General features: G+C 46.1%; 4 protein-coding genes across 4 annotated transcripts; 3 read left to right on the plus strand and 1 right to left on the minus strand.

Annotated features, from left to right (window-relative positions):
- Window positions 1–225: 225 nt before the first annotated feature.
- PtA15_9A380 (uncharacterized protein) lies at window positions 226–2,932 on the plus strand (the record flags this gene model as incomplete). The annotated part of the gene is made up of 7 exons (XM_053172582.1): window positions 226–299; window positions 626–766; window positions 863–1,052; window positions 1,903–2,013; window positions 2,089–2,167; window positions 2,287–2,641; window positions 2,767–2,932. 7 exons carry the CDS (start codon window positions 226–228, stop codon window positions 2,930–2,932), a joined length of 1,116 nt encoding a protein of 371 aa, XP_053023808.1.
- A 652-nt stretch (window positions 2,933–3,584) lies between these two features.
- PtA15_9A381 (uncharacterized protein) lies at window positions 3,585–5,366 on the plus strand (the record flags this gene model as incomplete). Its single annotated transcript, XM_053172583.1, has 5 exons — window positions 3,585–4,109; window positions 4,179–4,394; window positions 4,511–4,784; window positions 4,847–5,157; window positions 5,220–5,366. 5 exons carry the CDS (start codon window positions 3,585–3,587, stop codon window positions 5,364–5,366), a joined length of 1,473 nt encoding a protein of 490 aa, XP_053023809.1.
- A 12,962-nt stretch (window positions 5,367–18,328) lies between these two features.
- On the minus strand, window positions 18,329–18,505 carry PtA15_9A382 (uncharacterized protein; the record flags this gene model as incomplete). Its single annotated transcript, XM_053172584.1, has 1 exon — window positions 18,329–18,505. One exon carries the CDS (start codon window positions 18,503–18,505, stop codon window positions 18,329–18,331), a length of 177 nt encoding a protein of 58 aa, XP_053023810.1.
- A 947-nt stretch (window positions 18,506–19,452) lies between these two features.
- On the plus strand, window positions 19,453–20,439 carry PtA15_9A383 (uncharacterized protein; the record flags this gene model as incomplete). The annotated part of the gene is made up of 4 exons (XM_053172585.1): window positions 19,453–19,510; window positions 19,959–20,084; window positions 20,189–20,319; window positions 20,398–20,439. The coding sequence occupies 4 exons, from the start codon at window positions 19,453–19,455 to the stop codon at window positions 20,437–20,439; spliced, it is 357 nt and encodes a 118-aa protein (XP_053023811.1).
- Between the last annotated feature and the right edge of the window lie 261 nt (window positions 20,440–20,700).

The raw sequence follows: 20,700 nt of genomic DNA on the forward strand, positions 1-20,700 counted from the left end.
ACCACATTCATTGCCGGCTTCGAACTATCAATTCCTGGGGTCAAGCAACCTGTAAGTATTTCTTAATTTCACTTATCCTGTCCCCTTTCTACCCCTCCTCCCTCCCACCATCTTCTTCTCTTCTTCCCCCTAGAACAGTTTCAGATTGGGTCGTCGAGGTGAGGTCATGGCAAGCGGCGGACTGGCTGTATGTATGCTAGCAGTCCAGTCCACCCCATTTCCGAGATGCTCTGGTGGCAGGACTTGAACTCAACATGTGGCGGTGACCGGACCCACATCAATCAGGCAGGGCAAAGAATGTAAGATATCCCACTTGTAGATCAGAATCTTTTCTTGATGATGGCCACCCCCGTGAACTGAAATCGTACCAAAATTGAACAGAAAACCCATCTCCCTCGCCACTACTGACAGACCTCTTACCCCGGACGACCGTCACAACGCCGCCCTATCAAGCACAATCCCCCTCGACTGGATTAACTTCTTCTCCACTGTCATGAAGAAGGGGTAAAGCTCGGGACGATCGTCAAAGCCCTCTAGAACAAAGCTGTTCGACTGGAAGCCCAGGGTCTCAGACCCCATGTCGTTTGCATCAAACCAGGTGCAGTCGGCCTCCTCGCTGACAAAGACACATTCGGACACGCGACTGCGTCCCGGAAACCGCCCGGACCGACCATCAGCGCCGACGCCGACGCCGGGGCAGCATAGTCCAAGGATCCGACGAGGGTGCACGCACCAGCCCACGAGGCTACGGACGGACGATGCTCGCGTTCGTCCACCACCACCACCACCTTTTCCTCTTATCCTGAATCTTCCTCCATTCATTCACTCACTACCTTCCCTACACCTCTTAGATTAATCTCAGATATGGTGTCGTGGCTGGGGAAGGTACTGAGACATGCACGGCGGGCGCCGGCTCATTGCTGCTCGAGTTCGCCACGCTCTTGCGACTAGTCGGCGTCCCGATCTACGAGGTCCGTCCTACGCGTGATCGCCTGGCTCAGGCCGGCGGACAGTACAACCTCATCGATTGCACACCCTCCTTCAAACGGGATGTCTATCATCTCTCGCCATCAGGTGAGTATTGTGAAACTTCGCCTGACGCCTCAGGCAACGCGCCTCCTCCGTCTCAACCGGTTCAGCCTCACAGTCATCAAGCTCGAGCTCCAGTCCAAACCAACCCTCACAACACAGGTAAGCTTGACTCCTATAACAGTCTTGACTGATGATACAGGAGCTGTACGCTAACCAATTCATTCACTATACCCTCATCTACCGCCTAGGCGAAGCCCACATGCAGGAGGAATACGACCAAACCAGTCATGGCCTAGATACCGCAACCAACCTGGACCCCTAGTGGGCCAGTGCAGAGCGACGACAATCAGGTGCTCTATCAGAGTAAGCCCACTTACTCACATGGCTATAAAAGGGACCAGTTGTCCTGATCCTCTGTTCTTTTGGTCGTCGCGTTTTCTTTCTTCACTATCAGACTCCCATCCAGCACTATTCATCCCTTGCATCCGAAAGATCCCCTATATCGCGACCGCTGCGCTCACTCAACAAAACCTTCAAACACCCTCTAGCGCTTCTACTACCTTCTCAGACCCACTTCAGTATATCGATGCCATCGTCCCGGTATCCTGATTATTCTCGCCCGTTTTTTTTTTTTTTTTTTTTTTGTCATCTCATTTCCAAGACCCTTTTTCGTGTCACATCTTTACTTCTCTATTCACATTACTGTCCTCTTCTTTCTATCACTGCCTGTCACAAGTGCGATCCTGCTCTTAGTCACCTGAATTCTTACAAGTATCTACCAATGCATGTATCTGTCTGTGAACAATGTACAAACTCGTCGGGCTGACTTTCTCCGACCCTCTGATATTTTTCCTTGCACCCAGCCAAAAGGTCAAACATATGCTCGCGTTCGACTTGGTCAAATCCGACGGATCGCGGGCTCAATCCACCCCCATCACCGCCAAGGGTACCTTATCACCCCAACCACTAACGCTGCCGAAGGTATGTAGTTTGTCTACTGTGGGATCGATCGGGCTTGTAGGCCCAAGTTGATATGCTCGCGTTCGACTTGGTCAGATCAGCCGGATCATGGGCTCAATCCACGCCCATCACCGCCAAGGGTACCTAATCACCCCAACCACTAACCTCGCCAAAGGTATGTAGTTTTTCTACCATTGGATCAATCGGACTTGTAGGCCCAAGTTGATTTCTCATTAAGATCATGGATTATTTTGTCTTTTCCAAACACCGTTGGCCCCGGCCTATCATGGACAGAAATCATCCGCAAGTACCTCAAGCACAATCCTGATCAAGCTCGTAAGTGGCTCTTGGTCCAGCTCCCTCTGAAAGCTTCGATTGGTCAGGAGGGCGAGCGTCGGCTGACCGAGGCCGTCAGTCCCCAGAAGGATGTCAACGGCTTCCATGCGTACAACCTCGGACTGCTCAGCTCCAGGGGCTCCGAGCCACTCTTTAACCCGTGCACCCCCGCCGGGGTCATCAGATTGATCGACTCTACCGGCTTTCAACTCTCCTGTAAGCATGCCGTCGTCTTGGGCCGGAGTGATATCGTTGGCACCCCAGTCTGCTCTCTTCTCCGTTGCAAAAATGCCACCGTCACCCAGTGCCATAGGTACACTCAGCACCTCCCGACAGTCTGGAAAATATGTAGGGGTTGTTGGGTGTGTCTATCATCTGTGATCGAGTCCAAGCTGGCCAACCAGCTGATTTTTTTACTGCACCCACACCCACAAACAGTATTACACCTACTCCTCTAGGAGAAGGTAAATCTACCAATGCTATCGGCCTGGTCCAAGCCCTCTTTTGCAACCGTACGACAGCCTTCCCAGGGCCCAACATTCAGAATCAAAGGTGGCGCGGCTGGCAGTGGATACAGTCTGTCAAGAAAACCGATACAGTTTGACTGTAATTTAATCATGCACGCTCTATTTCTTGCGGCAGAGAATCTGAAGTTTTTTTTCTTCTTTTTTTCGAATGTTTTGGTTGAATGATGAGAGGTCTGAATCAAATACACGAGGTCACAAAAGTGCCTGTCTCCCACAAGCCACCCTCATCCAAACAGTACTATGGATCCCGATCAGTCAGCCAATCCTCAAGCCATCCGCAGCATCCAGCCCAAACGAACTCCAATCAGATTGGATTCCGAGCATACACTGATCAACTGATTCCAAGCACCCCCTCCCCCCCCATTTTCACTTACTGCTAATTTCAATATCTTATTGTGGAAATAACCTCTTTTGGTGTTCTGACCATAAATTTAATCATTCGCGCAGTTAGTGCTTTTAGATTTATCAGTGCAGGTAGTTAGCCAATCAACTATACAATGGTCAAAGTAAGCAACTTTTCATACATACAAAAAAAATATTTCACAGGTTGGTGGATGTTGTCAAGGGTGCTGTGTGATGGCGGGATGAAGTGCGAAACCTCACCTGCCACCACATGGTGGGATCAATAACCACTTGGCGCGAAGACAAGGGGTTATTGATCCTTACCCCACAACAACACTTACACCAACTGGTGGCGTTGAAAACTGACCCCGAATTCAACCAATAAAGATGGATTCTAGCCAATCACAGGTTTCAGTTGGATTTGAACGGGGCTCCGATTATAAAGACACCTCCAGCCTCAACTCGCAAGCACTCCACTTCTTGCAGAAACAGCATTCTTCGGCGATTACAAAGGTTGTTGACTTTGATCTACTGGCAGTCTTTCTAATGCAGGGATTTGATGCTGGACATCACATCTGCAAGATCATCGGAATGGTTGAGGGGGCTTTTACTGAGGCCACCCCACCTCAAAACATGCTGATGTATCAAATTGTTAATGCAGCAAAATTGGTTAAAACTCGGATTCAGACGTACCAGGACCAATTGAAGACTAACCCCAGCACCAGAAAACCTTTTTGCCTCCGCTTTCCAACATATGAATTGGTTCTACAGCATTCCAGCAAACTCAAAAAGATGTGCGAAGTGTTGCCAACCGACGTCATGGTTGTGCTGATTGATGAGGGTGGTATTTGTGTTGGAGTTGGACTTCCACCAAAGCCTCCATCTGACAAGACCGGCCATATGCCCTGTGATGTATGTAATTCCACAATTTGTTGTCAACAGGATGGAATCGATTTAACCCATCAATTTCTTTGCCAATAGGTGCGGGCCATAAAGACGCTGGATACGTTTGTATCCAAAAATGTTGTTAAAATCAAAGAAGATGAGGCTGTCCGCATTGGTCCAAACGAAAACACTGCTCCACATCCGCAATCACCCTTTCCACTCTCATCCAACCCAAAAGGCCTTGTCCGTTCTGCAAAGGGGGCCAAGGATTCAATGTGCTCTTATCAAACATATGGATTTGGCTTAGGCAGTGTGAGTATTCTTCTTTTGGACAACGTTTCAATAACTTACACAACATTCACTGCAAGCAGCCACTCTCAGCTGGAGCTGCCGACAAGAAGATTCCATGTTCAACTCACTGAATCAAGACTGAAGAGTTGCAGGGCCATGGTGAAGAATGGAAGTCTGAACCCGAACCTCACCTTCCGGAACCAATGCGGTCTGAAACTGGTGCAACCCTTCGTGGCTTAGTTGAGCTTCAATATGATACTGTATTTTATTCAAAGCTTTCGTATTGGATAAATCGAATCTTCCTACCCGAATCATCTGCCGTTGCCAAACGTGCCATTGAATTTTTATCCAAAAATCGATCCTCGGCTGTCAAAGAAGCAATTGAACGAGAAAACAACCGAATTGTTGCTTGTAAGTCTTCTACAAGTTCATCCTGATTATAAAATATACTCCTGAGAATCACTACCTCCCAGCTCGAACTGTCTCAGTGAATGTGCAGCCTTACACCCACCACGACATTAATAATGCCCTCTTAATGGACAGCGTATTCTTTTTCGGGAATCATCTTGGTGGGGAGTTTATTCTCCCATCGCTTGGGGTGGCATACTGTGGATTGCATGGATACTCATTCCATGGACCGTTTGGTATCCTTTTGCATGGTGTGGCACAATATTACTTCTTGGAAGAAGTCAAGGAACCTAGGCGCTTTTCTCTGGCTATGTGGAGCAGGGCTACGACTTTTTCAGCTATTGCTCGAGGGGCTGCGTACAAAGCCGGTAATCAAGTAAGCCCCTTTGTGAATAACTATGTCCTTTTCAGAGCTAAGTCTGACACTTTATGGTACAGATTTTTAGTGATCCGGCATACTGGCTACCCCTTTATCCGGAATACTCATTGGAAAAAGTTCGTGATTTGTTCAAAGAAGAATGTAAAATTGATAAGAAAATTAGGAAGATAGAATCAATCAAAAACAAGCAAATGATTCCTGTTTAGTATTTAGTTTCTAATTAAAATCATTCGGGCTTATTAATTAGTTTCTAAATTTTTACTCCATTTCTGATCATCTGAATGTTAAGCTCAAAATCGGTATATTAAATCAGTTCAAAACTTTTGTTTCTTGAAGATAAGCAAAATGGTTTAAATTTGAGATGAATATGAATTTTTAATTATATCAAAAGCAGTTAAGGAAAAAACACTATTCAGGTATTTGAGGAAGGATTTGGAAAGCCCCACTCTCAATATCATTAAGCCATTTTTCTCTATATTCTGAGTGCATTGATTCTAATCCGACCATCAATACTTCCTCACTTAGAGTGCAATCTTCTGATCGGAGAATCTTCACAGTAGGATAATCCTTAGATACAATTGACAAAGGATCCCTTTGCTTCGGAAAATTGACTTTGTCGCGGCCTAGAGCTTGAGCTGTGATTTCAAAAATCAGCATTGCACAGAGATTAATGGTGGTTCGATTACTCACCCAGCAAACTGTTAAGTTGAGCACAAAGCTGGGATCGTATTTGATCACTACGTTTGGGCCTTTTTGCGTGGCGAGGATTGGAGGGAGCTGAGGGATCTGATTCAGAGGCTTGTTGCAAAGAGCATTGTTGTACAATTTTTTGAATATCCCGTCCATGACTAAATGCTTCAAAGGTTTCCTTGGCAACCCAGTAGTCTTTTGCCACTCCCAGCCAGGACTGATCGTTCGATAACTCTTTGCAGAAGCTGCCAATTCCTGGATTTCTGGTGGCAGACAACAGATAGAAGGTCAAGTTGTAAAGGTTTGAAATAGTAAAGAGCTTTGAGGGCATAGGTCAGTATCTCAACCAAGTATTCCGAAACAAAAGATTTGCAATCACCTCTGCATTGATTCACATGACATGCTTGAGGGCATTTTTTTTGTCTTTGGTGCCAAGCTCAGGTGGTTTGTCGGCAACCAATGCGACCTTCTCATGGTTAACTAAATCTTTGTAGAGGGGTCTATACAAAACCTCTTCCTCTGGAGTAAGAAGATCAGCAGGTTGGTTTTCCTCATCTTCACCATCTTCCATATTTTCATCGTCACAGTAATGGATTGGAAGTTTGGAGAAGAAACCGAATATCCGTGCATCGAATACCATTCTTTCAGTCGGGGATTGTTTCTTCCACGCTTGTCCTATTTTAACATTCCTTTCCTCCCATCCAATAGAGCAATGTCGTGGAGGCACTGAAGGAATACAACTTTGTCAATCTTTTGATATTGAAACAAGTTTATAGAGGAGGTGCCAACCTGGTATCTCGGCACTGTCCATGCTGAATGCCACATAGCGATTCCAGTTGTTTTTTTTTCGTGGTGGTTGATTTTCACCCCTGTGATTGTAATGGAAAGTTGTTAGTTGTTGCAAAGTAGGTGAATCAGTTTATTCTAATTGAACACACAGAAATGAGTTGACCATCTTTTCAGAGATGTTACCAATGCAAGCAAGCATCAACTTTGCCTTTATGTAGTTCCTTTTGTGGAATCGAAGTGCCTCTTCTATGTTGGTTGGGATTCGGTTCGATGGTTTGCTCTGTTTTTCTAAAACTTTTCGGAGTTGGTTTTCGGTCCAATTGTTTAATTGACTCTCATAATTTTCCAATGTTAACTCAAAAGGTAGGGGCTCTTCTTCTTGATCGTTATGTTGGTGCCTACTGGTATGGTATTGGTTGTCCCCCAATTCAGATTGGGATTGTTCCTGTGCCCGTCCGCCTCCTTCGTGTGCCGTTCCGACTCCATTAGGTCCTTGTTCTTGCCCTTGAGCTCGTTGACTGCATCCACTCCCTCTGTAGCCGCCTCTACCGCCTCGTCCTCCTGCTCGTCCTCCACGACTCCCTCGTTCGACTCTTCGGCTGATTCCACCTGTGATGACTGTTCCTCCTGTTTGGGCCTGGTTTGATCTAGTTGCAACCATTTTGAATTGTTGGAAATTGATTAGATGGTAGGCTTGATGGGTGGGGTGATTTGGTTGAGACTTGTGTGATGAATTGTGGTATGTGACTCAGTCTTGTGGTGATGGCTGCAGCTTTGCTGCGCCGTGCTGTTTCTGCTTTGCCCGGCTGTGCTGTTTCTGCTTTGCCATGCTGGCCTTTTCTGCTACAAGCAACACATAACACCACTCCCATGCATGCACTGCAAAATAACTCAAGCACATTATTACCAAACACTGCAAATATTGTGTGTGTGCTGCTAAAGCATAGAATTGAGATACCAACAACTAGTCGTCAAACTTTTTATCTGTCATTTTATTCTGACACACTATTGCTAAAGATTTCCAGGAATTAGTTTTAGGGACAATTCTCTGTACCCTAAATTTTATTCCTCTGGTAAATGGAAAAAAATGTGTAAATAAGAGATGTTTGTGGATGTGTCAGAACACCAATGGAAACATAAGAAGTTCCAGGTTACTATCTGGCAGACCTTATTTGTATACATAGGTAGAAGAGGGATCAAAGTTCTTTTCCATGAAAACAATGTTGCAAACACATAATATGAAGAAATCAATTGGATGTGTGGTGCGGGATATGTGGGGCGGGAGCTAGGTGCGCTGGGTATTATGTGTTGTGCGGGAGCTGGGTGAGCAAGGTATTATGTGTGGTGTGGTAGCTGGGAGAGTTGGGTGAGCTGGGTATTATTCGTGGTGTGGGAGCTGGGTGAGCTAGGTATTATGTGTGGTGCGGGGGCTGGGTGATCTGGTGAGCTGGGTGAGCTAGGTATTATTTGTGGTGTAGTAGCTGGGAAAGCTGGGTATTTTGGGAAGCTAGGTGAGCTGGGTAGTATGTGCTGTGCGGAGCTGGGTGAGCTAGGTTTTATGTGTGGTGCAGGAGCTGGGTGAGCCAATGAGCTGGGTTTTATGTGTGTTGGGGGAGCTGGGTGAGCTGGGTGTTATGTGTGTTGGGGGAGCTGGGTGAGCTGGGTGTTATGTGTGGTGGGTGAGCTGGGTGAGCTGGGTGTTATGTGTGGTGGGGGAGCTGGGTGAGCTGGGTGTTATGTGTGGTGGGGGAGCTGGGTGAGCTGGGTGTTATGTGTGGTGGGGGAGCTGGGTGAGCTGGGTGTTATGTGTGGTGGGGGAGCTGGGTGAGCTGGGTGTTATGTGTGGTGGGGGAGCTGGGTGAGCTGGGTGTTATGTGTGATGGGGGAGCTGGGTGAGCTGGGTGTTATGTGTGGTGGGGGAGCTGGGTGAGCTGGGTGTTATGTGTGGTGGGGGAGCTGGGTGAGCTGGGTGTTATGTGTGATGGGGGAGCTGGGTGAGCTGGGTGTTATGTGTGGTGGGTGAGCTGGGTGAGCTGGGTGAGCTAGGTATTATGTGTGGTGTGGTAGCTGGGAGAGCTGGGGATTTTGGGGAGCTGGGTAAGCTGGGTATTATGTGTTGTGCCAGAGCTGGGTGAGCTAGGTATTATATATGTGTGGTGTGGGGGCTGGGTGAGCTAGGTATTATGTGTGGTGAGGGAGCTGGGTGAGCTGGAGATTATGTGTGGTGCGGGAGCTGGGTATTATGTGTGGTGCGGGAGCTGGGTATTATGTGTGGTGTGGGAGCTGGGTGATCTGGGTGAGGGTGAGCTAGGTATGCTGTGTGGTGAGGGAGCTGGGTGAGCTGGAGAGTATGTGTGGTGCGGGAGCTGGGTGAGCTGGGTATTATGTGTGGTATGGGAGCTTGGTGTGGGAGCTGGGTGATCTGGGTGAGGGTGAGCTAGGTATGCTGTGTGGTGAGGGAGCTGGGTGAGCTGGAGAGTATGTGTGGTGCAGGAGCTGGGTGAGCTGGAGATTATGTGTGGTATGGGAGCTTGGTGTGGGAGCTGGGTGATCTGGGTGAGGGTGAGCTAGGTATGCTGTGTGGTGAGGGAGCTGGGTGAGCTGGAGAGTATGTGTGGTGCGGGAGCTGGGTGAGCTGGAGATTATGTGTGGTACGGGGGCTGGGTGAGCTGGAGATTATGTGTGGTGCGGGAGCTGTGTGGGCTGGAGATTATGTGTGAGCTTAGGTATGATGTGGTGAGGTAGCTGGGCAAGCTGGGTATTTTAGGGAGCTGGGCGAGCTGGGTATTATGTGTGGCTTGGGAGCTGGGTGAGCTGGGTATAATGTGTGGTTTGGGAGCTGGGTGAGCTAGTTATTATGTGTGGTGGGGGAGCTTGGTGAGCTGGGTGGGTGAGCTGGGTACTATGACAGGTGCAGGAGCTGGGTGAGCTGGGTAGCATGACAGGTGCAGGAGCTGGGTGAGCTGGAGATTATGTGTGGTGCAGGAGCTGCATGAGCTGGGTGATCTGGTGTGGTTGGTGGAGCTGGGTGAGCTGGATCTGTGTGGGTTGGGCAGAGCTGGGTGAGCTGGCTACAATGAGGTGATTCTGTGAGCTGGGTGAGCTGATGATTTATTTCATTGGGCTGCTGTACTCTCCTCAGAATGTGGAGAGCTGGCTCCTTTAGCTCAGGTACCTATACGGTTAAAAACCATTGATGTGCAGAGCTGGCCCCCTCAGCTCTGGGAGCTGTACGGTCGCAAACCAAAGATGTGATCACTTTTTCTTCGGTTTGGGACCGAAGAATCCGTTTGCCAAAACTCATTATTCTGGTGGGAATGCACATCCACTGGCAATGCTACCTCTTCAGAAGAGTGCTGCCAAGCTGTGCTAGAGAGTGCTACAGCCTCCTCTCACCAAAGAAACGTGGAGGGATCCTGGATTAGACAAGTTTAATCCAGCCACAATTTTTTAGCTTCCTTCTGGATAGTCAAGGTTCTTTAAAGGGAAACCTATGTGGTTCATTTCTTACAAAAACCACAGAAAAAGAAAGCAGTTAAGCAGGGACAGCCCTGTGATCAAAAATGAGGCAAAGGCCAGCAAAGAAGAGCAGATCAAGCAAGACACAGAGTTGTACCTCTGAGATAAACAAGGTTCAGTGAAAGAGGTTATTTACTGTCAATATCCTAGGCGCCTGTGACGGTAGGTATACTGGGAGTGTTGTAAACTCTTTGGTGGTGATCCTGGGGTTATCTGGGGTGTGGTTCTGGTGTGCTGGAGTCTGCAGATCCGCCTCAGGCAAGGGGGATCCTGACTACAAAAATTTTCACAGTTTGCTTATGTAATTTACATATGTACATGTGGTTTGGCGCGCCTGGTGGCGCCGACACGTCACAACTGTGCATGCGCACCACAACTCAATAACTCAGGGAAGGAGTATAGTTACAAGGAATTGATAAGTTGTAACTAGGGTTAAAATTGCCTGAGGAAACAGAATATGAATTCAAAACAAGGTTATCTCTTAAGATGAAAAAGATATGAAGTAATTCATATGTAAAAAGTAGAAAAAGGCAGACTTTAGGTCAGCTGAGTTGACTCTAAGGCTGACAATGCATCAGCGCACTTATCTTAGTGGTTAAAGCAACAATCATGAAGTTTGGAGTCATGGGTTCAATTCACATAGTGCACATCTATCTTGGTTTCTGACATGGTAGCGAGAGTCTTCAGCTTAATAAGCACACCCCAAAAGGTGGAAAGAGATCTCAAAGATGACTGAATCTTGTAGTTGTAAAAGCTATTTATGCACTCTGCATAGAGCAAGGGGGGTGTTATATTCTATTCCTACTCTAAGCATTCTGACACTGACTCTTTCTTAGACTTGATGGTCCTGATATAGTGATAAGCAATGTCAATAACACTTGTCATCCCAGGATTACATACAAGCATAACGGCGTATAATATCTAGACTAAATGAGCCCAGCATGCATCAGTGCACTTATCTTAGTGGTTAAAGCAACACTCATGAAGTTTGGAGTCATTGGTTCAATTCCCATAGTGCACATCTATTTTGGTTTCTGACATGGTCATCAAGAGCAAACAACCCTCTTGATGACCAGCAGAGACTGGTCATCAGACTGGTCATCAAGTGGAGCACACCACTCCTCTCAATGACTGGTCCAATTGGTCAATAAGTGGAGCACAACACTCCTCTTGATGACCAATGCTTGTTTCCTCTTGCCTGACCGGTAGAAAGGAGTGTCCAGGTTTCTACTCCAAAAATTTTGGAGTGCATGGTTGGGCACTCCAATTTTTGGGGATTTTTGAAGTATACCATCATCCACTCCAAAGGTTTTGAGGTGCATGGTTGGCCACTCCAATTTTTGGGTATTTTTGGAGTATACCATCATCCACTCCAATATTTTTGGAGTGGACACATGTGCACACCAAAAATTTTGGATTGAACTAATGTTCACTCCATTTTTGGAGTGCATGAAGCAAATATTTGGTGTGCATTTAGCCTGCCCCAAAATAAAAAAACCTGAAGAAAAGCTCTGGAATTTTATGTGTCTTCTGGTCTCTCTTGCTTGAAGTGACACCACCTCCATCTTCCTTTCCAACTTTTCAACTTACTTTATCTACGCCTCTATGCTGATTACATCATGCAGTGTCTGTTGGAACAAGAACAGCACATGGCCCAGGGCACCCAAAAAAGCCACCCAGCCTTGGCTGCTGGCCATCATTGCTGCGCGCTCCTCCTCATGCCGCTCATGACCCTCTGACTTCAACCCCGACCGCTCCAGACCCTCAGCTGTGATCACAAAAGCCCATTCAACCCTCTCCCACTTGCCCTCCCGGCCGCCAAGCGGAAGGCCCGGATTGTCAAGAAGGGTGGTGTAGGGACTCTTGTGGGACACTAAATGTTTATTTGGTGAAAATATCCTCTGAGGGGGAAATAAATTGCTAATAGGTTGAAAGGCTATGACAACTTATGGGTGGTTTAAAAGACCTGCCCCTCTAATGGTACTATGCAAATAACTAAGAGTCTTGTAATCAATATTTATAAAGATGTGGCTGATTCCAAGATAGATCTTACATTTGTATAGTAATCTCTATCAGACCTAGATACCTCAAATCACTAATCTTGATGATGGGTTGTTGATGAGAAGGTTGGTAATGATCTCTTCCTTAAAAAATCTCTTGATAAGGCACTTTAATCAATACTAGAGCTCCTGGTTGCTACTACTACTACACCAGGAAAAAAAATTAGTCACTTGATGGCAAGTGACATGATGCAGCTTTGTTTTCAGCTCCAACACTGCTCCAATGCTGCTCCTCTCCAACAGCACATCTAGGGCTTGCATGACAGGTGTCAGGATCAAAGCACTCAATGTGACAAAACCAGATGATGCTCAGCTTTGGCCCTGGCCCAGCTGATGATCAGCTTTTACCCTGGCTCAGCTGATGCTCAGTTCTTGCCCTGGCCCAGATGATGCTCAGCTTTGGCACTGGCCACCTGATGATCATCTTTGGCCCTGGCACAGCTGATGCTCAGCCTTGGCCGTGGCTCAGCTGATGCTCAGCTTTTTCCCTAGACTAGCTGATTTTCAGCTCTTGTCCTGTGCAAGCTGATTCCCATCTTTTTCCTTGGCCTGGCTCAGCTGATACTCAGCAAGCTGAGCATCAGCTGACCAGCTGGCCCAGGACTGGTTCAAAGGTGAGCATCAGCTGGGACAAGAATAGGAAAATGCTGAGCAAGGACTGGTACAAAGCTGAGCATCAGCTGCACCAGGACTAGTACAAAGCTGAGCATCAGCTGCGCCAGGACTAGTACAAAGCTGAGCATCACCTGAGCAAGTACTGGTAAAAAGGCTTTATTCCGGCTTTATTCCAATTCTGAGAGTGAGCTGTGTGAAAAAGCTGAGTATGAGCTGAGTATGAGCTAAGTATGAGCTGGATACCAAAGCTGAGTATCAGCTGGACAGGACTGAGGATCAGTTGGGCTCATCAAAAACTGAACAGGACCTCCTTGGTAAATTTTGGAAGTTGAGGAGATGTTGGGAGATTGGGGTAGATAGTGGATAGATATTGGATAGATGGTGGGTAGCTGGCTGGAGCTGGTGTGATGTCACTTGTCATCAACTGACTATTTTATTTTCCTGGTGCTACTACTACTAATTGTTATAATTGTTGTTGATGAGGTTGGTAATAATCTCTTCCTTAACAATCTCTTGATAAGACACTTTAATTACTACTAGAGCTCCTCACTACTACTACTACTACTAATTAAAACTTGACACTACAACTACTACTACCACTACCACTAAACTACCACTACCACTAAACTACCACTACCAGTAAACTACCACTACCACTAAACTACCACTACCAATAAACTACCACTGTAACTAAACTAACCACCGTGACCAAACCTCTGTAGGCTGATGGGGAAAAAGATCTGATGAGGGGGGGAAAGAGGCCTCCTTATATATTGAAGGGTGAGGGAATTTGGCTCCAGGGGAACTCCTTGTGAGGGATATTTTCTGCAGGGGATATAAGTTGCACAGAAAGATATGCATGTGTTGCACTGCCTGCCAATTTTCCAAACAATGAGGTAATGGATTCTGCAGGAGGGGATATCAGTTGCACAGCAATATATGCATGTGTTGCACTGCCTGCTAAACAATGATGTAACTGATTCTGCAGGAAAACTCCTTGAACACCTTATCTGCCTGCATGTGCTGCACTGCATGATATCATGTGTTGCTAGGTGACCCAAACAACCTTCTGTAACCTACCATATGCCTGCATGTCCAGCTGTTGCCTTCTTCCATCCAGAATATTGGGGGTCAAAGCCTCTCCTCCAATATTGCTCCTTCCTTCCTTCTTCCTCCTCACCTAATTAATACTTCCATCCATATCCCATCATACTGAATCCTAGACACTTATAAAGTAATATACCACCCTTATAAAGATAATTCACCCTTATAACACTGCCTTACTTGATACACCACACCATCCTCCCTTCCATTCCTGGTTGAGACATGTGCTCCCAATACCTTCCACCTCTTTTATTGATATACCACACCATCCTCCCTTCCATTCCTGGTTGAGACATGTGCTCCCAATACCCTCCACCTCTTCTATTGATACATCCCTCCACCTCCCTGCTGTCCTACCTATTCATGTTCCTCCATTCCATCCCTGATCACACCGTCCATCCTACATAATCCTAGTCTGCCGTTCCATCCGTGATAACACCATCCATCATCCATCCGTCTGTAATGACTCCATCCCTCCCATGTACACATACATTGCTTGTATTATATATGACTTCCTCCTCTTATAATGAATGATAGCTGTATCTATGCTGTCCAAATACCTCTGCAATGTGCTTTTGGAATTGTCACGCCAATGGAGCACCACAGCGGGGCTAAGTTCCACACCAAAACCAATGCGCTACGGCAACGCCAATGGAGTGGTTGAGGAACGGGGAAGCCCATGCACCCACTGGTCCAGTCATGTAGGAGGAAACAAATAATATCTGGGTTGTGTTGATGGGGAACAAGGCCTTGTTCCGGGTCATATAGATGCCAACCTGGCAGGCAAACATCTCCGCCGCCGCTCCGCGTTTGCCATTAAAATTTTCTGGTTGGGAAACTTTGGGGGCCTTAGGTGCAGCTACCTCTGCTCCGGTGGTTGGTACTTGCATTGGAGGGAGGGGTGGGTTCTGAGTTTGGAGTGCGTCTGCTAACTTAGCCTTGGCCTGGCGGTGTTTTGCCTCCTCTTTGTTGGCCTTCTTAGTGATGTTGGCCAGTTGTTGTTGGAGTTTGGCGGCTTTGGAATCATCCATTGTATAGCTAGGGAAAAGGGTTGGGTGTGATGTCAGAGCGGAATATTCAAGGTTTCTAGGAGGGGAGTTGGGTTTGGGTGTGATATTGGAGCAGGATTTTCAAGGTTTTGGAGGCAGAGAAATCTGGTTTCTGTTTTTCTGTTTGGTTTGTTGTCTTTGTCTCTGTGAATTAGATCCTGAAATATGTTATGGTCTGTTCTGTGGAGAGGAAGAGGGAGTCTGGGGTCTGGGGTTCTGGATCCTATATGGTTGATTGCAGGATGAGGAGCAGTCCAGGATCTCCAGGCTCTTGAATATTGAGAGTGCCGCCTTTTACATGTACATTTAAGCTATGTAAACGGAGTCTGTGCTACTGCTCATAACAGAACCTAAACAGTCCCATCTCATTCAAAGCTCACCAATGAAGATTGTTGTCATACCCTTAAATCCTCCCAGTGCTCACCCCACACCCTTGCACCCAGGCACACACTTTTTCTTCAATGGGGGGTGGGGGTGGCTGGTGCATCTAGATTGACTTTGAACATGGGAGAGAGAGAGGAGATTGGGCATGATTTGAACTGCTCTCCAAGCCACCTTGGCCTCTAGTACATATAATTATCCATACCAAGCCTCAAGATCTCACCAAATGGACCACAGGAATAGATTCTATGGACAATTTTACCCTTAGTCACCACTTGAGGTGTCACTGGAACCCTGCTAGATGGGAAGTTACACCTCTTTGGACCCCACTAGACACTTATCACATGTTTGACACACCCAGTCACCAGCCTTTCACAAGCCCCAGTCAAGGATCACATCATTATGCTTATACATACCACAGGATACAAAAATAAATCTCCCCATCAGACTACAGTCATTACATAGTGTCAAGTATTCCCTTATTTCCATACTATGACATCATCTTACACTGTGTCTGCAGCATCAGATTTCATTTATACACTCACTGAACCTGCATGACAATTCATGCAGCCTACTGTCACTTCCTGTCACTTTCATGCGGAACCAATGCAGCTTTCTGACATTGTTTATGTACCCCTGACATGTTATGACATCATTTGTACCTGCTGCCACCAGCTAAAATGCCACATAACCCCTTTCTATTCTAGCTGAAACTCTAACACAGGATCCCCCCTCAGAGGGGGGGGCTAAAATATCTCACATTTGTCTATAAAAGGAGCTCCTGATTTTCCACCCAGTTCTCTTCTCCTCAGTTCAGTGCTCACCAGTTATTTACATGCCACCCTCACACTTACCCTTACCACCATACAACCAACAATGGGCCTATACTATACTCTACTATAACCAGGCCTTTCTGTTATTGTATAGGTCTGGTTGTACCTGTGAGAATTCACGCCTAGGTGAACAGTATCTTTCTCACAAAGTGAGAAAGATGCCGGGATCTCAATCAGCTGCGGAATCTGGTAAGCAAAGCAAACCATTTTCCGCAGTCAAATCAAGCGCCGTGGGATCGTAAAACTGAAATCATCTATTGATGCAAACAGGTCCGATCCACGTGAGCAGCAAGATTAGGCTCAAGGAAAATCCTGGCCCCAGATCACTATCCGAGAGAATTACAACCAGCGCCAAAGGTAAGCGGTTTAATTAAAACTCAAGGATAGATGATTAAAAAGAGTTGCTAACGCGTTACATAATAGCTCTAGACAATGTCAGAGAAAGCCAGACCAAACACACCGAGTCCACTCAAAGAGTTGGGAATACCGGTAAGAGTGTTTGCTCTTAGATCAGGCAGACAGAAACAAAAGGCTAAGAGAACAACACCGTTGAACTGTTACAGACAACGTTGCAACACTTCTCTGCTGTTTTGCTGTCGCTCAACCAAATAGGATATAAAAAGGCAACAGCCTTATCCAAGTAAGAAAGATTGCAGCTCAGATAATAGTCAGCAAAGACTGACACTGAACTTGCTCCATTCTTTCAGATCATCCTTAGATCATCTCAAGCCAAAGAACCATCCACGGTTCCTCAAGTTCTCTCATTGAGAATAACTTCTATCCATCCTTTCAGATAGCGGTCTTGTTTCTGCTCTTAGGTAAAAAGGAGATTTCACTTCTTTTACTTTATAACATAATTGTAAATACAAGATAAATTAAACCTGAAGACTAATAAGAATGAAAATCTTAGTTCTCTGAATTCTTTCAGTACCACCCTATACTAATAACTGTACTAGTATTGGCTCTTGCTGAAATTGGCCCATATAGTATTTTGTGGTTTTTCTCTGTAACAAAAAATACAGGTATAGTAACATTTTTTGCCCCTGGTTACCACGATAACGCACTTAAACAGGTGTAAACGTAAGGCAATGACATGTGGGTTCCTGATGATTGTACAGGCAAACCATGCCACCTACCTGGTCCTTGTGGCAATAGCAAGGGCTTATTTAGGAACAACAGGTAGGTATTATTCGGTTGAGAGATTGTTCTCTGTGGCTACAGACGTGGTTGTCTGTTCCTTTCAACTACTTCAAAATCCTTTAGCAGCCTTATGTGGCTTTGTGAGTATTTTTCCCTCTCAGGGGACTTTGCTGAGGCCGGAAAGGCTTTGGGTGCTCTGATCCCCAACCCCAAGAAACAGATAGATTTTCATCCCTACTGAGTAGTGGTACTGGCCACATCTGGCCAGTATAGTATTGTGATTTTTTTTATTTCTTCCTTCATTTGGATAATAGTATTGTGATTTTTTTTATTTCTTCCTTCAGTGGTTTTGAGGTAAGGGAAGGGGAACAGGGTGCTTACCAGCTACGTCATCCAGGATAGAGGGACCCTCTATCACGTCCCCTACAGTAACGCATTGGACACTTCTGCCTAAATATCCTTTGTACACTCCAATGGATGCATTGTTGACTGTTTTGGACCCTCAAGATGTACAATGGACACTCTTGATTGACAATGTCCAATGGACGGCTTTTTTTGATGTCAAACTGATGGATTGGTGGTCTGAGCATCACATGGATGCTTCCAGAAACATCAAAGTGATGCTCAGCGCACCTCACATCTGCTGGATGCCCCCCAGGCATTCCCTGGATGCTTCTCAATCAGAAACGTCCGCGGGATACAGTAGACCCATTTACAACCCAATTCCCAGCTAGCAAAGTTTTATGAACTTATGATTAACACATTTTATGCATACATAAATTTCTACTTTGAACACCGTATACATTTCTGTTAACTTTTTGAGACATTTCATCCTCCAAAATTCATTAGCACTGTTCACGTAAGAAATCTATGACCATGTGAGAGATATACATCAGCATACTTTCCCAGCCAAATTGGCTGGCACAATGGGATAAACTTTATTTCAATCTTGCTGATGTTTAGCTTACGTGAAGAGTGCTATTATTTCCTACATTCTGGTTATTGTGTTCCACAGGGGGGCCCTAGTCGCACTCGTCAGTCGAGCTTGCGAGCTCTGCGAATGCGAAGAGGGCTGAAGAGGGTCGCCGACTCGCTTGGGCTTGACTTGAGGAAACGGAACATAAGGGAATATCGTTTGTCCCGCCGTGATGATGATGTCATCCATCGACGTATTCCGACATGGTTTGGCACAAGTGACGTGATCCAGTACCCAGGATCCAGTCGGACTCGTGGTCTTGAATCTTCAGCAAAATGTCGCCCGCTTCTCCCTTTGCCAGATCCTATACGGGCAGGGATGGCAAACGGGAAAAACCAGCCCTCTCCCGTCCGGCGTTTCAGCGTATCCCGACCAGGGCGATGGCCGTCGTGATGCAAATACCTATGAACACAGCTAATTAACCCCAGCTTAAACAAACTAATATCGGCTTTAACTAATCCAGTGCCCTAATCGCAAGACACTTTGCCCTGGCCAGTCTTTTCGAATCAACTGTACTGGCTCCAATGACGCGAGATTTAGCTGAACTTTTTTTGTCAAACGCACATGACCTATCGCGGCCACCCCAGTAACACCATCATATGTTTTCTATTGCGTCTTGTGATGTGGTGATAAGGGTTCATCAACACCAGTCTTGACTCTTCGCGCCATCGTCTCGCCAGCTCTACTCGTAAGATTGGAACCTCAGTCACCCTGTCGCGTATCATGATGCGTGTCGTTGCAGTCAAACAATCATGCTTTTCAGCCAAGCCAGCTATTATTCCACCTCCGTGAGCCAAAGCCGAGATTCTCAGGTCCAGAGGATTGACCCTTTGATGACCGGTAATGCAAGCGGCGGCCGGGCTATTCCTGGCATCTCCCCACGCTCAAGCACCTGAACTATGCGGGGGCAAGGGCACTTCACAGATATAAAACAAACTACTCTCTCTTTCACCGGCGCCTCTCAACAATCATCACATCCACATTTTCCGATTGATCCTGAAAGCCATTATTGGTCCACTAAGCTTGATATCCCCTCTCATCGGCAACAAGCCAAAAGATTGGGTTTTTCAGTTTTGTTCTTTGCTCGCTGCCTCAATTTCATTATACCAAGTGTACAGAAGATCAGTTCGGACGCGATGGATAAGTGGAACATGAACGACTTGGCGGCTCAAGAAAATCAACCCTTGACATCTGGTAAGAAGACATACCTGGTTCTCGTATTAAAGCGACGGAATGAAATCTTGAGTTTGGACCAAGAGAGCTGATATACTCTACACTTTGCCCCCTGGTCCGAAAAATGAAAAAGATGACAGGGTAGATTGGGAAAATTCATTACCACGTAGGGAGAGGGGCCAAACGTTCTTGGAGAACAATAATTCTGAGCGCCAGAGTGAGTTTTCCTTTACTCCTTGCAACTAATTCCACTAGGAAGAGAGAAATTTTTGCTAACTAGGAATTCCTTCTCATGTATAAGACCTAGTCCAAAACCTTACCAGGTTGTTTGGCGCATTTCAGACCAACAAAAAAGTACCAAACGAGGTAGTCAATGAAGCCCAAGAAAATGGTAGGAACACGATTCTCCTGACAATTTTTCTTCTTAAAAGTCCAGTGTTCTGAAAATCTGTGTACGCGCGATTTTCAGGGTGCGCGGCTCATACTTTGAATGCCATTGACTCTACACCGGAACCGACTAACGAGGCTGAGTCGGCCGCCAGCAAAACACCTACCCGTGCACCCAATCGCAAAGGTCATGCAAGAAAGCACACGAGTTTGTCAAGACTCCAAATATTATTACTTCTATAATTGTGTTTTCATAGCAGCAGGATGGTGTCTCGCACATGACTAATTCAGATGCTCTCTCTCTGATCTTAGTGGCTCAGATTGACTACCATTTAATTCCAGAACCTTTCAGCCTGGGAGAGAGCCCTCCAGAAGTTAAGCGGGACCAAGGCCAGGTTCAGAGTGGCAGTCAACACAAGTCGTCCCCGGGAAAATCTGACATGGTGTGTATCCTTACCCGCCCATGAAATATTTCTGGTGATTTAGTGTTCATTTCAAGCTTAATTTAACCCTTTGAATAGTCCGGAACCTTTGCCTACCCATCCAAATCATTCAAGTCGTGATTCTAGGGATAAAATCGTATATCACATACATGCTTATGCTGGACATAAGTTGGATCTTCGAAATACAAGTTGATGTATCTTAGTGGTCAAAGAGAAGTATATCACACAAAAGCTTCTCTATCCGCGATGTAGTGTTACTTCTTTGGAGAACTTTCTAATATAAACGAATTCTATTATTACATTCAATTGGAAGTTTTTACTGTTTGATTAACACCTAAGCCCTATCCTGAGGCCTTCGAAGGCTTTTGAGAGGGGATAATT

This window comes from Puccinia triticina, chromosome 9A (genome assembly GCF_026914185.1).
Source record: "Puccinia triticina chromosome 9A, complete sequence".
Taxonomy (NCBI): Eukaryota; Fungi; Basidiomycota; class Pucciniomycetes; order Pucciniales; family Pucciniaceae; genus Puccinia; species Puccinia triticina.